At 47.8% G+C, this 17,766-nt stretch overlaps 2 protein-coding genes across 2 annotated transcripts in view; one reads left to right on the top strand and one right to left on the bottom strand.

Annotated features, from left to right (window-relative positions):
- The first annotated feature begins 1,282 nt into the window (after positions 1-1,282).
- MMGT1 (membrane magnesium transporter 1) lies at positions 1,283-6,299 on the top strand. Its single transcript, XM_086470123.1, has 4 exons — positions 1,283-1,370; positions 2,007-2,059; positions 3,000-3,103; positions 4,051-6,299. Exons 1-4 carry the CDS (start codon positions 1,289-1,291, stop codon positions 4,211-4,213), a joined length of 402 nt encoding a protein of 133 aa, XP_086326249.1. The 5' UTR covers positions 1,283-1,288; the 3' UTR covers positions 4,214-6,299.
- A 10,429-nt stretch (positions 6,300-16,728) lies between these two features.
- The window catches only part of LOC104347922 (integrator complex subunit 6-like), a 43,205-nt gene continuing 42,167 nt past the window's right edge, over positions 16,729-17,766 (bottom strand). The window contains exon 19 of the mRNA XM_086469771.1: positions 16,729-17,511. Coding sequence (XP_086325897.1) covers positions 17,412-17,511 — 100 coding nt within the window. The 3' untranslated portion in view covers positions 16,729-17,411. The remainder of the gene's footprint in view (positions 17,512-17,766) is intronic.

The following is a 17,766-nucleotide window of genomic DNA, read 5'->3' as shown; positions in this document are numbered from 1 at the left end:
GGGTCGTGGGGGATTTTTTAGGCCAGCAAAGGAGAGCGGGAGGCGGGCAGCGGCGGCGAGGCGGGGGAGTGCGAAGGCGGCGCCTGGAAGCCCCTAAGGGGGAGAGCGGGTTGCAAGCGAGCGGGGAAAGGTTTGCAAGAGGCAAGGTTGCCTGGTCGTGAAAGGGAGGCTGCAAGCTTGCAAAGGCGCGGGGAATGAGGCCGCAGGGACAGAGGGCTGCAAGGGAAGGCTCGCGGGAGTGCCAGGAAGGGGATTGCAAGGGAAAAAGCAGGTTGCAAGGGGGAAAAAAAAAAAAAAAAAGCGGTTTGCAAAGAGGAAGGTGGCCAGAGTGCGAGGAGGTTTGCAAAAGGAGGAAAAAAAAAAAATCCCGAAACAGACTTGCTGCAAGCAAGAAGTTTTGCACAGGCCTTGGGTTTGCACAGCGGTTGGGGCCGGTGAGGGTGTTGTGTGTGGGGTGCTCTGGTGGGGTGTGCAGCAGGCTGGCCCTGTCCCAGGCTCCTGAGGGGACAGGGAGCCTGTGCGAGGGGACAGCAGCAGCCCACGCCGCTCCCTAGAGCCGGGGCTGGGGCGGTCCCGGAGGGCGGTGGTGCGTTCGCACCGTGCTGAAGCACGTGTATGCTGCCAGGAGCCGCGGTCAGCCTCGAGGTGTGATCGGGGTGAACTTCCCACCCAGTTTACCAAGAAATAGGGGGGATTCGCGCAGCTAGTGGGGCAAAGGCTGCAGTAACTGCCACAGCCATCAGCTTAAAGGTGACTTGTAGAAAACACCCTCAAAGACTTGCTCTTGTGCCCCCTATCTCTGTGCCTTGGGGCACGGAAGACCCAGGATGCGCGGGACAGCCGGGTTTCCTTGCTTTGCCCCAGGCCCTGCTCGGCCCGGGGTGGGGACGGCTGTCCCTGCCCACCCTGCGCATCCCGTGACGCCGTTTGTTCTTGCACGGGTTGCTCAAGTTTTGAGGTTAAACACGTGGAAAGCAGGAATTACCCCAGGTCTCCGGTGGCCCCACGCGGTGCCTTCACCCGGGAGGAACCGGCCTGGCCCGGTGGAGGTAACGGACCTGGCCCCGGGGCCGGTGGTTCGCTTCTCCCTCCGCTTGCGCCGGGGCCCACCCCGACCTCTTGGGCCCGAGTGGGAAAGCTGCGGCGTGGCCACGCCCCCTGCCGCCGAAAGCCACGCCCTTTCCGCGGGTGCTGCCTGGCACCGCCCCGCTGCGTGACGCCATCAGCGGGCGCCGGAGGGCGGCGGGCGCCCCTGGCGGCGGCGGGGCGGCGAGTGGCGGCAACGGAGATGGCGGCGGCCTCGGTGTGGAAGGGGCTGGTGGGGCTCGGCCTCTTCGCCCTAGCCCACGCCGCCTTCTCGGCGGCGCAGCGTGAGTGAGCGGGCGGGGGGGTCCGGACCGGCGGCGCCGCCGGAGGGAGGCTGCGGCGCGGGGAGGCCCGCAGGGCCCGGTCACCCCCGCCCGGCCGCCGGGGGAGCTTCGGGGCGGGGGCCGGGCCGGGCTGCGGCGGCATCATCATCTTCATCCTCATCTTCCCCACGGGGAGCCCCGCGGCGCCGCCAAGCGCGCCGGCGGGGGTGGCCCTGCCCTTGCGGGCCGGGCTGTGGGGAGGGCGGACTGGGCGCTTGGCGGGAGAGCGCAGGGCTCGCCCCGGGCAGGCGGCGCAGCAGCCCGGGCAGGGACGGGACGGGATGGGATGGGAGGGAGGGGGGGCTGCTGGCCGCCGGATCGCGGCTTCATTCCTTGCATCTGCGCTCCCGGCAGCCGTGCTCCCTCCTGGCAGCGAGGTTCGGAGGTGGCGGCGGGGGCTGCTCGGGGTTCGGGGTCAGCCCTGCTCGGGGGGAGCGGAGCCTCAAAGCTAGAGCGGGAGCAGCCTGGCTGCCTGGGGCTGGTCGGGACTGACACGCTCTGAGACCTACAGCGAGTTCTTGTGGGGTGTTTGCGTTGCTGATCTGTTTATTTGCTTATACAGAGTGTTTGATGCGTGTGTGTCTTTCTGTTTTGTAGATCGTTCTTATATGAGGCTAACAGAAAAGGAAGATGAAACATTGCCCATAGATGTAAGTTTTAAGTTTTTGCAACGTTCAAAAGGTGTAACACTGTGTGGATAGTTCAGTCTCTCTCAATTGCCTTTTTTTTTTTTTAACGTGATAGGCAAGAATAAAGGGTAAAGTAGTTTTTAAATTGCACTTTCATTTGAGGTCCCTCTATCAAAAAGGACGGTATTTTCTATCCCAACTTCCTGCAGTGTCTTACATCTGTCAGAGAGAACAAACCCGAGGTTCAGACCTCCCTTTCCTTCTTTAGAACTACCCTGAAGCATCTTGTCCAGGAATTCCCTGAATGTAGTTCAGAGAGCTTTTGCATTCATCATCTTCTTTGCAGCATAAACATCCTCCTCCCTCTGGCTTTTGTTGGCTGACGTTTGTTTATCCAGTGTGGCTGCGTGCCCGCTTGATCCCAGCACGACCTGCTTCAGGAAGGGTTTTTTTAATTTGTTTTATTTGCTCGGGTTTTTTTAAATTCCACTTCAATTATTATCTGTTCCATTTTTGCTTAATCAGAAAGGTAAGGAGATCAAATACCCACGACAACCAGGCATGGCACTTGGACTGAGCAGCAGCTGCCACCGCTGCACAGCGTGTGTTGGCCGCCAGCTCATTTCTCAGAGAGAGTATTAGATCTGTAAGTGTACAAGAACACAGTGTTTTGTTCTAAGGATCTTGCTGAGGAGCCATGTGAATCAATTCAATTCATGCAATGCAGACTAGGTGTCAGGCAGCTGAAGCACTTCTCAGCTCTGCCACCATTTTGCCATGCTAAGTAGGCAGGGATTTAATCTTCCTGTGCCTCAGTTTCCCTACTGTTGAATTGCTCGCCTCTATAAAGCGCTTCCTGTCACTCGATGAAAAGCACAAGACACACTGTTTGAAAGATGAGATTTTTTTTCTGTAAATATTAAGTAATGTGTGTGTTGCATTGTGCTTCCCTCTGTTACAGATAGTTCTTCAGACTCTCTTAGCCTTTGCAGTTACCTGCTATGGGATAGTACATATCGCAGGAGAATTTAAAGACATGGATGCCACTTCAGAACTAAAAAATAAGTATGTTTTGTTTCTTCTTTTGGTATCTGCTACTCTCTTTACAAACTGAACACTGAAATAGCTCACTCTTTAGCTCAGTTCTTCTTAAATGCATGTTGTAGACAATAATGCCAAGAGGAATGATCACACCTGGGAAAGCAAACAATGTCTTGAATTTCAGAAAGTTAGATAGCAAATTAAATAAACCTCTTGCTTTTCCTTATCCAAAATCCTGCTCTGCAGAGTTGGTAGAGGATTTAAATGTCTACGAGGAAAGGAAGAGCTCAGCAGTCACAAACTGCTGTTGTAACACGGTCTCATAGACTACGGGGCAGTATGCCTGGGTCACCTTCTATTTGTCTTTGCTTCTTTACAAGAGCCTGAATTATTTGAATCTCACAATGAGCTGTTCAAGGCAGAATACGTGAAAGACTTTAAGAAAATAAGGGATTCTGAATCGAGATTTTGAAAAGGATATGAAATTGGATGGGCAGATACAGCCTCTCTGGCCATTTTGAAAAACACAGAGGAGTATGGAAAGTAAACAAGTTGACATTGTTGTATTTCATAGTGTTTACCTAAAACCCTTGGCTTCAGGCACAGAAAGGGGTGGAAAGCTGACAGTAAACAGCGTCAAGGTATTAGCACAAGTGACAGCTGAAGTAAGGCCGGCTCATTTGGTACATGTGCGTGCAGTGATCCACAGGCCTGCCCCTAAGCTCAAAGGAAGGGACCTGAAGTTTGGGGGGGAGGTGGACAACCTCTGTGTATGGAGCAGTCGGTGCTTTTCATGCATGGCTTTGTATTTCCTCTGTGTTTTGGTTTAGGAAACTTATAAAGTGGGGAAGAGTTTTGGATTCAAAACTTCTATTTCCATGTCTGTAAAAGTTGGTATACCCTAGACTGACTCTTCTAAAGCCCCTGTTCTAAAAGAGTATTAATGACGATTTTTTGCATTTATTTTGAAGGACGTTTGACACATTAAGGAACCATCCGTCTTTTTATGTATTTAATCATCGTGGTAGAGTATTGTTCCAGTCCCCAGACACAGTGAATTCTTCTTCAAACCAAGATGCTTTGTCATCCAGCTCGTCATTGAAATTTCGAAAACTTGAACCTCTGCGCCGCTAAGACTTTTACAGATTATAATAATAATCCAGGACACTGAGATGTAATATTCAAGTCGGGGATGTAAACACTTTTTTAATTTCTGGAGCAGTATTTATATTGATCTTCCAGACTTTATAAAATATATATATATATAAACTAAGGACCTTCTTTATACACTGTTAATGAAAATGACTGAATTGTGAATTGGCAATGCAGTGTAAATTATTCTACAGTTATGCTGTGAAACACATCTTCAAATTTTCACATATTAAAACAAGTTGCAGCTGACCTAACTTCAGTTAAAACAAAAAACAAGCTAGTTTTTAATGCAATTAATGTTCTTTGACAAGAGGGAATGTTCGAGTGCTATTTATTTTCTCAGTTTGCTTGCACTACAGTTTATGGAACTCCTTCAGAAATACTGTGTGCACTGCATCACTTAACAGCAGAAAAAGGGGCAGCGTCTCCTGTTCCTAGAATGCCTAGGAGACCTGCATGGTGTAGGCACAGGAAGTCAAAAAGATTGGTTTTGTTTTTATTTTTTTACAATGCTGAAAAAAATAGTTGTGTGAAGGGGTTTGGGTTTCGGGTTTTTTTTTCCCTAGTTTTTCATTATCATGTTATTTCCTTGTTGCCCTCCTTCATTTAAATGTAAACTGTTCTATGTTGTCCCAAGTTGTCTGGGATGTGGCTGTCTATTTGGTGGCTGTGCGGGAGGCTCACATCTGATCACATAGATAATCCACCACACTCAGCTTGTTTACCCACTGTATTTATGGTTTTTTTGGTTGTGAATATGGGAATGTTCATCAGGTGGCTGAATGCTTTGCTGGCACCAGATACAACTTCCTGAGTCATCTTCTATGAGAAGTATTTAAGTATCAATAAGAAATACCTGTTCTGTCAGTGGTCCAGGGGTAGGGGCCAGCAGCTAGGTACTGTTGCTGACACTAGTACAGGTAATCAACTGGTCATGGTACAACTAACCCGTTGTCTGCCAGCAGAGCCTTTCAGTGTGGTTTCTTTTTTCCAGCTGAGCCCTTCGTTGATTTAAGATGACTGTCTTGATTTTGTGTATTAGGACAGGTGATACAGTCCTTAACTCTTACTGATGTCTAAATTCTTATCTCCCCTTAGGGGCTGAATCAATGCTAAAATTTCTTTTGGTCTGGCATTTCACCTACCTGACATAGCAAAGGAATGGTAGTTTGAGATACTGATGGGGCCAACTAGAATTTTGCCTAGTCTGAGGATGTCCCACTGCTGCTGTGGAAACTCAGCCTTTTGTCCTAGCATCTGTTTTTTTTTAAACTGTTAAGAACTGTCAAAGGCAAAAAGCTTAGCAAAAATACTGTGTAAACTGAAGCCTCTTTTTCTAGCTCTGCCCGTCCTATGGAGTGGGTGCCCCAGTGCAAGAGCAATATCCGTAGCTGCTGCTCTACAATCACTTAAGCATCCGGGTTTGGTTAGAAAGGGTTACTCTGCCAGCTGAAAGCGTCTGAGCTGCCAGATTACTTCCTTAAGTGTCCTGGTTCCCCCCTAGCTGGTGTCACAAATCAGCTCCTGCCAGCTGCTGTCACCAAAGGCCTCAAAAATAGTAAGCATCAGGTCAGCTCTCTATTGCAGACAGAGCTCTTTCCTTGGAGAAGAGGGCTGCTGTTTGGCAGCTGCTGCACAGCAGAAGGGGCTGAACATCGGCCACGTGACCTTGCAAGGCGCAGAGGAAAGACAGAATTAGTGGAGGGAGGGAGAAGCAAGGCAGAAGGTCAGTAACCACTGTACCAGACTGATCCTGCAACTGTGGTTGGCAGTGAGCTGTTCACAGAGGGTCTCTTAGAGCAGGGCTGCTCACCCTTAATGTCTAAGAAGCCCCATTTGTGCTACTGTAAGGCTACATGGACCTGCCCGAGGCAGAAAGTGCTGCTGTGGGACAGGGTGAGTGGAGAACATCATCTGCTTCTCAGAGCAGGTCCTGCTAGGAACACCCTGTTGGCTGCATCAGGTCTCTTCTCGGTAGCCTTACTCTTCAGCAGCAATGGTTATATCACAAAGCTGTACAAATTATTTTTTCTTATTGATCTCGCAATGTCCAATAAAAATTGATATCCTTAAAGTGTTTGGGAGTTTGTCTGTTTATTTCTGACCATCCTAGAGTCTGCTGCAGCAAATCCCTGACAACTGAGTATTTAAAAGTGGCTGCCTAGCATTGAGAAGAAGTGATTGCCTTCATTACAGCAGTGCTGTGTGCAAGTGTGTGCCTGGCCTGGTGCTCATTGCTATGAGATAAGATCAGCAGGGGGAATCAAAATAGCATGCTACAAGTAACTAAACAAAACCTTTAGGAGGGAAATGTTACCTGCCTGGGGATCAGCCTGCCTTTGAGATTCCTAGTCAGCATACCTGGCAGAGCTGACATATTTTCTATCTATCTTCCCTTCAACCATAGCAAAGGCTTTTCTACCATGTGCTAATCCCCTGCCTACCCCCGGGACAGGCTCCTGCAAGGTCTGGTATTGCAACAGTTGCTGGGGGAAACACTCAGCCTACTCATGGGGCTGGAGATAGTTAAAAGTCTTGGATTGAGCAAGATCACTTTTCACTCTGCTTTTCCGTTGGGGGAGGTTGAAAAGTTAGCAAAGAACTAGAGGAGTTTGCTTAACTACAGCACCCGCCACGATTGCACCAGGGAGAGCATCAGACTCATCCTTCCTCTGCTTACAGAATGTCTGCATCCAGCACTGAATACGAGGGTGTAAAAAACCCAATAATCCGTGTTTTAAAAGGAAGGGCCACCTCAACCAGCTCCCAAAGCTACCTTGTGCTTACCTTGCAATGTGCAGTTCTTCACAGAGGAGCTTCCCTTCAAAAGCAAAACAAAAGTTGTGCCAAGAGCTGCTTGGATTATACTGAAGAGGAAGGGTTTCCAGCCTCGCCCAGTTCGCGTTTACTGCCATCATGCCTTCCATTGCTTTGGCTACAGGACGTGATGTTTCTTACTACATTAAATACTAAAAAAAATGTGCTGATAATTTCCATTCATTGCTGGAGTAGCAAAGTTAATCTACATTAATTTTGCTGGGGTTTTTCCTACTCTTCCTCACCAGCCAGTGAGAGTTCAGTGGGGAATTTTTGGTTGTGTAAAGCTAAAGAGGGCAGGAGTTGTTTCGACGTTCACAAGGTGAGGAGATGAGGACCACAGTTTGTGTCAAGAGACCATTCACTGTCACTGCTCTTTCCATATCAGAGGCTGGGGTGGAAGCACAACTGATAGAAATCTTTTTTCCTGGAGAGTTCAGCAAGGGCTGAACCATATCACTGCTCCTGAAAATAATGCCTGATCATGCACGCCTGGCCGTTGTAGAGCAGCTTTGTGCTTCCCTCCACACATCGGCAGAGACAAGCACGCTGGAGCCATCACTGCAGGAAAGCCAAGTGCAGCTGTGAGACCCGTTAGTGCCGTGTGTAAAGGGTGAGGCTGCCGTGCCCTCTCCCCGCTGCTGCCCAGTGCTGGGACCAAAGCTTTCTTGGGGAAAGCTGGTGTCTAATGGCCCCTTCCCAGTGCTTGGGAGCACCAATGCAGCCCCCTCACTGGAGAATGCAGGGAATGGCAATTGCTTTCTAACTCTAAAATTATTTTTTGCTTCCTAATCACTCACTTCCCATGCTTCGGGTTCCTTCACCCTCCACCATCCTGCAGCAAAGCCACCCTTCTCTGTCTCTGCCACCTTCAGCGAGGACATTCGCTCAGGGACATCCTCCAGCCGGATACAGCCCCCCCCCCCCCCCCCCGCCCTGAGAGTGGCACCATTTCTTCTCCTTTTTGGGGATCACCTACACCAAAAGGCAGCAATTTTCCACCAGACAGGTTGGAAAGGCTAAGGCTCACCCTGCAGCACCCATGGCCATGGCGCCCCCCCGAGCCCCCCATGGGAAGACCCCTGTCGCCCATCCCCAGCCTCCGTGGGGCAGGGAAGGTGCAGCTCGCTTTGCAGTTCCTGCTGTCCCAGCCGTGCCTGTGCCGAGCTGGCAGGCTGCCTGCGTGAAGGGGAAGGGCAAAGAAAGGCTATTTTGAACGTTAAACAAGCAGAAAAAACTTTGGTACCAGCTTTCCACAGCCAGCACTAGCAGCAAAGGCAAAATACTCCTTTCATCTGGCCTTGAGGATCACCTTGAAGTGGTAATCACCTGGGGGAGAACCACGGTGGAAATAAATCCGTATTCGGGCAGGTAAAAGCCTTTTAATCAGCCCCGGGTTGGTCTCAGTGATACAATGTCATTTCAAAACACTTTGGACTTCAACAAAACTACATCCTTAAAATGGCAGCTAATTAATTTTCCTGTCCTGCTAACTTAATCCTTTTTCCAGCCAAGAAAGGCAAATGGGAGTTCACAAAGCAGCCAGGCAGCCAGGAGCCTGGCAGCTCAGGCAGGAACACAAGCCCTAGGGCTCTTTGGCAGCAGCCCAGGCTGTGCAGTGTCATGGCTTACCAGGCCATTTTAAAAGGAAAGGAGAGAAAAAAAAATTTAAAAGGTGACATTACCAACCTAATTAATAGCTCATCCTATGCTCGTGGTCCCAGGGAACCCCACACAGATAGACACGGCTATTCACTCCCAGTTAATATCCCACAGACGCAGCTATTCACTCCCACTTCATATCCCCAGCATAACCCTTGCTGCTAGGCAGAGCGCCGGGCGTTGGCAGTGCCATCCATGCCCAGACTGGTGCTGGCTGAACCAGTTTTCCCAGGATTTGCCAGAGGCATGCCGTGCTGCAGGGGGACTTCGCTTTGGATTAAAAAAAAAAACAACCAAACAAACAACACAAAACCAAAAAAATGGCAAAAAAAAAGAAGAAAAAAATTCCCCCTCCTCCCCCAAAGTATTTCTGCTATCTATTTAAGAGCAGTTCAGGGCCAACCATGCAAGGCCAGCATTGACGTCCTCCCAGCCCCAGGCTGCTTCAGCATCCCATCCCCAGGAGGCCTCTGCTGCAGCGCAGGATGCAGGAAGGGTGCAGGAAGGGTGCCCGGTGCGCACAGCAAATGCTGAAGCAGCCATTTACTCCCTGTCCCGGATGCAGAAACACACAAGATACTTGCATCAAAAAGCAGTTTTAGAGGAGCCAATTCGTCAGGCTCCTGGCACAACACCAAGTACATAGAGGGGAGAGAAGGGGCCAAATAATCCCCCCTCCTCCATGGCCACCACGCTTCTTCTGGTTTGCAGTTCCCATCACATACAGATCTCTGCCCAGGGGCCCTGGTGAGAGAAGAGCCGTTTCAAAGTTACCACCACCACTTTGAAGCAGAACCCGGCTGCTACTTCAATACCTGTTTGAATACAGCAGTTTCAGATCACAAAGGAAAAGCCACAGCAGGGCGAGACCCATGTTCATGTCACATGGGAGGGATCCACATACCCTGAGGAGTGCAACAGAGCTGGTTAATAAACCCAGGTCTACTGCGAGTCTGGCCGTGCTGCTAGCAGCCTCGGGTTGGCCAGGGCTGGCAGGAGCGGAGAACATCTGGAATGGACAGGCTGAGATGTCTCCCAGCTTGGCATGATGTGAACAGTAGTCAGGGGAGGTCTGCAAGGTGCTCTCCTCTCTGCCTTTGCTTCTTGCGCTCAAGTGGTAACTGCAGAGCTTGAAAGGGCCAGAAATGAGGCTCAATCCCACCATGCTGTGGGGAGCAGAGCAACGTGACACTCGGCAGAGATCTGCTAACGTGCAAGACTGGAGCACTGAAAGAAAAGAGGGGAGTCATGCCAGGTGCAGTTCCAGAAAGAAAACAGAGCACTCCATTGGCATGGCACCGTGACACCCCATTGCAAGGCACCCACTCCGGCCATGCACTGAGCAGTGCACTGGCCTCCCTAAAGACACCATCTTGGTGCAGGTTTCCACCTCTGAGGAGCTCCCCATCTGCATGTCCATGCCCAAGGATGAACAAGGCAAGGCTTTCATTGGCATTTTCAATCTCTTACTGGTTTCCTATCCTGACAGTCCCTTTCATTTCCTTGCTTTCACAGCCTCTTCTTGACTCAACAGAGTGGGCACACCGAGTCCAGAGGGGCAAGGCAGATCCTGGGAAGGAGAGCCTGCTCTGCTTATGTCTGCAGGAATGCAAGATTTGGCCACTGGGAACCCAGACAAAAAACAGCTTTCAGCTGCCCCACGAGGTCAGAGCCTCCTCAGGGTCCTGTCGTGGGCACTTCTGGAAAGAGCCATCACTCAACCTATTACCCAGCAACAGTTTCCCATCACAGCCCAGGCCGTGACTCACCAGCCACCACCTTTCCTCAGGGAATTCGCAGCCAGTTCCCAGGAGTCAGTCTCACCCCATTTCACCTGCTACAAGCTGCAGGGTTAGCCGCAGCAGCAGCTGAGCATCCTTCCCCGCATCTCTTGCCAGCACGCTGAGCCCCGGCATGCCCTGCCCGCATCCAGCTCCCAGAAAGCCAAACGCTGCAGCGCTGCAAGTGTCACATATTTGTATTCCTGTTTTCTAACAACACTCCCACAGGAGGATTTGCTGAACGAGATGCACTTAAAGCAGCCTCTTCCAGAACTCATCAGTCCCCCATCATCTCTTTTTCCACCAACGATCATTTTGGACAGTGGCTTCTATGCTCTGTCTGCTTCTTGTGTGCAGAGGGAGGAGCCTTTAATGCGAGGATGCCAGCAAAATTTAAAAATACACTTTTACACAGCTGAGAAAGAAAAGGCACCAGAGCAGCTCAGGTCTGAAGCCAGAACTCAACTTTAAAGAAGCAGTACCACCACAAGTGCCTACCGGCTTGGGCAACTTTACAGCCCTCCTACCTTCCCCTTTCCAAGCCCCCACCTTTTTCCAGCCTCAGAAGTGCACTTCCAGCAAAATGCACCCACTTCAGCCACCCCTGCATGGGAGCCAGCCACAGGGAGCCTGTCCTGTCCCCACCGCATGCTCCCCCCTGTGCCAGACTCAAGCTGACAGGTTGGAGAGTGCAAGGAGGAGCCCACCAACATGCACAAGAGCCCAGCAGCCAGCGTGTTGTTTTGTGGTGGGATTTTCAACACCAGGGAAATAATTCAGTGTACAAGACCAAATTAGGGCATGGATTTGATAATAATCTTTACTAGTGACACACTATACGACCTTGGGCAAGTCCCTCCATCCATCTTTAAAGACTCTCTCAAAGGAGGGTCACAAGACTTTAATTAGCAGCCCTACAAGTACTCGAGATGGTTTCTGTCTCTTCCAAAATAACTAACTGCAGATGAATTGGAACAACCTTATTTTTGAATTCTGCAAGCAACTGGGATCCAGGCTGCTCTCACATCAGTCACTTCAACAACATAATCAAAGTTAAATGTGCCAGCTGTGCGTGAAGGATTTTAATATGCTGCATGGACTGGAAAATAGCTCGAAGAACCAATGTTATTTTTCCATGGCTGGGATGTTGCTGTCGAGCAGCTGCATTATAATCATCTGCAATCAGCAAAATGCCTTTTTTTTTTTTTTTAATTACTTTTTAGTCTTGGGGAAGAGGTCTCATTTTTATTTCTGTTCTACTTACACAGGCACTCTTGAATCCTGAGGCACCCACTACCACGAGATAAGACAGCTACTACAGCAGTGTACATCAAAACACCTTCAACTGTCTATGATCAAACCCCAGCTGTATTGACAGGTTCCCAAGCTTTAAAAGTTGTGCCCAGACAATAACTGCGTACACTGCTACCACCATCTCAAGAAACAGTATGTGCATTTCCACAAATCCAACAAAAAATCAGCTCCAGTTGCCAGGAGGCAGTTGCCTATTGTCACCTGGGATGGCTCCAGAGCAGAGTCCCTCCCTGTGGAAAACCGGAGCACAGCCCAGCATCCTTCTCTGCAAGGGTCACCTCTGCACAAGCAGACGGGTCACAGCTGCAAGATAAAGCAAGAGGGGTCTTCCAGCTCCATCCTTTACAGACAGCTGAACCTCTCTTTGATGTATTTTACATAATAAACATTTACAAATAAAATGTAACATCAAAATATACATGCACGTTGCAGAAAATTACAAGAAACAGGGTGACCACACAAATAGAGCTTTGCCCTTTTAACTACCAAAATGCTTTATGAACCTCTCCTGCCGCCTCACCATCCTCCGAGGCTGCAAGTATTTTACAAACGGGCACACCCCATGAGGATGCTTCACAAATAGCTCTCTATCCCTCCTACCAGCTGCTCAGCAGTGACAAGTGGAGCACTGGGATACAGCAAATTGCCAGAGGTGCCCAGTATTTTAAGGGACATTATGCAATACCGCTTGCATTAGAGAATTGACAGTGATTGAGATGACAGCAAGCATATATAAATGCCAAGGATCCGGCTACTTCCACTGCTGTTGGAGCTGATCCAGGACTAGAAAATAGCCATGAAATTCCCACTGCAGATGTGAAGATGAAACTTCCCCCAGCTCTCAAAAAAACAAATAAATCTCCAGCAAAAATCTGATCAGAGGTTTCCATTCCACTGCCTTTCCCAGGCCAAACTATTCTTTTGGACTTCATCATGAATTGTTTAAGAGCTTCAGCCCAAGCTCAAAATCTTAAGAAGCTTCTTTAATAGCTTCCCAACTCATGGTAAAGGGTCACTTTGTTTTCTTTACGTGTACCAGCAGTAACCATTCCTGGCAAACCCACGTGGTTGCCAACTCAGGGAAGGCATATGCAGCTATGTTCTTCCCCTGTGTACGAAGACACCCTCCAGTGAGTGCAGCACAAAGCTGTACCAACAGTTTGACTCCTTCCTTGGCACATTCTTCTGCTGAACTATGAGTAATCAGCTGCTGAAGTTACCAGATTTGCACTACCAGCCCTGAGAAGCATCTCACACAGGTTTAAAACAAAGGCCCTGAAGTGGAACAGATGAAGCTGACCCAGCTTTCACAGCATCCAGGCGGCAGCTGCTTTTCCTACTGACTACCCACAGCCACTACCCACGCTCCCTGCTCGACGGGCAACAACAGGGTTCCCATGAAACTGCCACGCTTTAGCCACTACCAAGTCACAGTTGCAAACACTGTCAATGCAGAATGAGAAGAAAAACACCAATGCTAACACAACAGTCTACTTTCAAGGATGAAACAACATGCCAGGTTGCAGCTGAACCAGAATGGAGAAAATCAGACAAGTCCAGCCTTTTTGGTTTAGCCTTCCCTCCCTGAAATGATCACAAGATTCAGATTTAGAAGTACAATTTAACAATTCCTGCAAGCCACAAGATTTTTGTTAAATCCTAAGGCATTATTCTTCTCCAGTTTCTTCCTTTTCCACTTAAGACAGACTTCAGCTTGTTTTTGCAGACCTGAAAGCAGCAGCTCCTTTTAAATCCAGTGACTAACATCCTTCCTTCAGATCTCTGCCAAACCTTGTTTCTGCCAGATCTGAAGTGTCTTTGGCCTTGTTTTCAGCTAAACTAGGTTGCATATTCTTCAAAGCAAGCGCTCTAGAGTCCATTTGCTAAAGGTGTGGTGTTGCCATGTTGCTGGTATGAAACACTATAGTTTAGCTTTATAGGTTTTTCAAGTTTGTTTCTCTTCGCCAATGCATTTCCACTTGTATTTTTCCAACAGAAGTTTCTTAGCAGATATTAAAGAACAGAACAAAATGAAACAAACTCAATACCCTACATCGCTGCCATTTCAGCCAGCCAGTTCAGAGGCAGAACATGGAGAAGATTACCAGAAGAAAAACAGGGGGGGGGGGGGGGGAAGGGTTGGTTTGGTTGGTTGGTTTTTACAGTTTCTTGTTAAGTGAGATATACAATTGCTTGACCACTGCAAAGTCAAGCATAGCACAGTAACAGCCTCCGCTGCTTTTGTTTTGGAAGATGATAATTGCTTTCTGATGCTGGTTAAAGAACACACTTGCCCATCAAAATGCACTGCGCACCCCAATTGGGAACAGCAGCACCTCACAGACATCTGCCATCAGTGACTAGACTGGGAGCTGTATGGCTATAGGCTCTTTTTAGGAAAGAGGAAGACTCCCTGGTGTTTACAAAGGAAAAAAACCCAAAGATAATGAACAATGAGGATGCCTAGTTAGGAGAGGGTCAGGAAACGGAAGCAGCAGCATACAGGTATCTATACTCCAAAGCACCACAGAGCCCTTCTACCCATGGCAGAAATGCAAGCACCTCATTTGTTCACTCCGATTGTTAAACAGTGCTCCTTACGGGAAATGGAGCAAGCTGTATTTTTTTCCCCTGCTTTCTAACATTCCAGTTTGTGCTGCATCATTTTAACTTTAGATAGGGGCTCAAAAACATAAGCTTGAACAAAGCACATACAGCTTTCTAGATTCCATCCGCACATCTGTATGTATTTGTGAACCTGTGCTGTCTCCTGAGCCCTTGTTGAGGAACAGTCCTGTTGTGCAGAGACTCATCTGTTGCGCAGACTAGACATGCTCGCAATAATGCAGCTGTTGCTTCTGGGGTTGTGGTCTCTACCCAGAAAAGGCACAGCTTGACACTAGCATAACCTCTCCTGGCTGTCCCAGCTGCACACCAAGGTGCAGCATGCATTCAAAGCTTGGGGCTGTATTTGTTCAATGCAGGTTCCACCCACATCCAGCAAGGCTGTTGTCTCACAATGAGTTATCTCTCTGAAGATTCTCCTCGACACAGCTGTGGTGCGTTTACTGTTTCCTAAGCAAGCAGTGCCCGTTTGGTGCTCCATTTGGGACACAGGGCTGTGCACACTCCTAGATGGATTACTGTCGCTGCTTCTTCATCTCCTCACTGACCCAACCTGCGAGGACACTACATCTTCCTTCCTTCTTATGAAGACTCACATCCAGTCCACTATAAGGTTTCTTCTCTAACATTCTGATCCAAATCAAATTTATTCAGTTAAAATAATGGTGAGGTAAGGGAAAATTCTCACTGCTTGAACTTGACTGAACTATTTTGTCCTTTCTGTGCATTTTCTGAGGTATAAAATTAACAAATGAATGAGTCACGAGATTCCTGTAGCTAACTAGGCAGCCAACTACATCACACCAAAAGAGTAGGTTTACATACTAACAAGGTCACTAGTTAAAAAACTCAGCCCCTGCTCAGACACATTATGATCAAGCGAGTGTCTGTGGAACCACAGAAGAAAATTAAATAACCATTAACAAGATAGAAGAGAGCTGTCTCCTCTTAACTACTACTTCAAAAATAGCCTATTACATGCAACTTGATGCATGCAACCAGGCCACTTTAAAACAAGGTATGCACAGCATATCTGACCTTCTGTAAATAAATTCCCTTTTAAGAGTCCAACATTAGGCATGGGAGGTCTATCATGGTGACATACAGCTTCCACATAACAATTCTGAAGGAGTGAATCCCTTTTTTGTATCATTCCAGGGTATTTCTATGTTTTTTAAAAAACATTCAACTGTACCGACGAACAAAAGTTACTTCTAAGAGAAGAACTAGGACACATTTACAGTACTGTCTTTCCCCATGTCCCTTCATTCATATAACACTGTGAAAGAGATTTGCTGCTGCTGGATTTTATTTCCTTCTTGAATTTCACTGGTGTAATTCCAGTAGTCAAACTGTATCTTCCAGAGAGGCAAGGCCACTGCTTCAGAGCAGATGGAAAAGATTTCTCACAGGCTGGCTAGTACTAAAAATAACAGCAAGGCCAAAGAAGTACAGGCTAGCTACAATCAGTTTCCCTGCCTCTCATGCGCTGGCTAGTGAACTGGAATCCCTAGGGTATTTGCAGTACGAGGTAAAGAGTTAGTTAACATTGGCATAACTTCAACCTGTGTTTAGAAGAAAGCTGTTAGAGGATCAGAGGATGTTACGTGTGAACAACGGAAAATATAAAATTATCAGAAGAGCCGCTTACTACTGGCACATTATTGGTACTGCTCTAAGGGAAAAAAAGTATTACATGCAGGTGCTTCAGTCTTCTTCCTATGTTTTAGGATGTATAAAATTACTTTTGGACAAAACAGTAAGAGGAACGGAGGACGGGACACCAGCTCAGGTAACCAAGGGTTTGATAAATTGGAACTTAAGAGTCTTTAATACTGACTAAAACCATACACCCTGCGCAGTGTGAGCTCGGTGATGGGGCAGGTGCTCCAGGGTACAAACACATTCTGCAGCTATCACCGCAAGCTGTGTTTGAAGGTGTGCAGATCGGGTTCAGCTGCAATACAGCTACACTACCTGGTTTTGACAAAAATGAGCAGATTGTTGGTAACAGACAATTGGAGGAACTCAGTGCTGCCCGCCACAGACTCCTCAGATTAGCACTTATTAAAAATTAATAAAATGGTTTATTTTATATATACATATGTTCCAAAAAATTTATACAGTTAAAATATCAAATTAGTGATCTGGTAACAATACTGTTCAAAATAATCTCTTTTGTATGAACAATAAAATACACGTTTTTAAAAGCGTTTCCTTTTAGTGCTTCCAAAGCACAGCGTGTGCCAAGGCCACCTGAAGAATCTCCGTCCTCCTCACAGGATGAAAGAGAACTGAAGTCGGGGACCTGGGAAGCCTCAGGTGCACTTTCATAATGTCTGCAGACAAAACAGAAGAGAGTCTGAGGTAGATTGTTTAGTGACCATCAGGTGGTAACAGTCACAGGGCTGTCTTTAGCTTTCATTAACACAATAGCAGTTTCTTTACTCTCAATCTACACTGAATCTCAAGTTTAAAGGCATGGCTAGCAGTTCTTGGGAACAAGACCCTTGTCTCTGTGGTGGCAACATGCAATTTTACCAGTGCAGGTGTTTCTGGGAGGGTTTTTTTTTTGGGAACACACGGGCTCTCTCCACGATGCAGACAGTGTGTGCATTTGACAGTGCCCCATTTTAGTGCAACCTGCTGCCTATAGCACGTAAATGTCTAAGGACAGCGTTCAAATGAGTAAATTCTCATCACCTGCAGGAGGGGCAGCAATGGTTATTTTCTTCAGCCTGTTGAGCAAATAGCACCCTCCACAGGAAAAAAGCCACACCTTTCATAGCAAATCCTTAAGGTTATAGCCCAGCTTCTGCCGATAGAGGTTCTTAAAGTTCAAGCTCCACTGCTTCTTCTCAGACTGTGACAGTAAAATCACTTGATTGCCAAGATGGTCAGGGCAGCAGCTACATCCTCTTCCACTCTTCTGCGGCACAGCAAACTCATTCCTGGTCCACATTCGTCTGGCCGGTACATCATTATCTACTGTTGACATGATTAACTCTGTTGGGTAGGCTGTTGAACTCTAGTTCCTCTAGTATTCTCTCTAAGTGTTGTATTAAGACCCGTTTTTTAAACCTATGGAAGAGAGGGAGAGAAAAATTTTTTTTTCCCCAAAGAAAAAAATACAGTTGAACAACTCAAGACTACTCAGCCATGACAAATCATATTATCAGAGGCTCTCTGTTTCCAGTATGGAAGAGCTTTCTTTATTTCTGGCATTAGAATGGCCAGAAAATTTAATTTAATACTGCCATCCTTCCCTAACCCACCCACATTTTGGGTTGATCTTCAGTAACAACCTGTCTCTCTATTTCACATTTAAACTTTAAG

The sequence above is a fragment of the Leptosomus discolor genome, chromosome 9 (assembly GCF_034619465.1).
Source record: "Leptosomus discolor isolate bLepDis1 chromosome 9, bLepDis1.hap2, whole genome shotgun sequence".
Taxonomy (NCBI): domain Eukaryota; kingdom Metazoa; phylum Chordata; class Aves; order Leptosomiformes; family Leptosomidae; genus Leptosomus; species Leptosomus discolor.
Note: the sequence above shows the minus strand (reverse complement) of the source record. Positions and strands in the feature narration are given on the sequence as shown.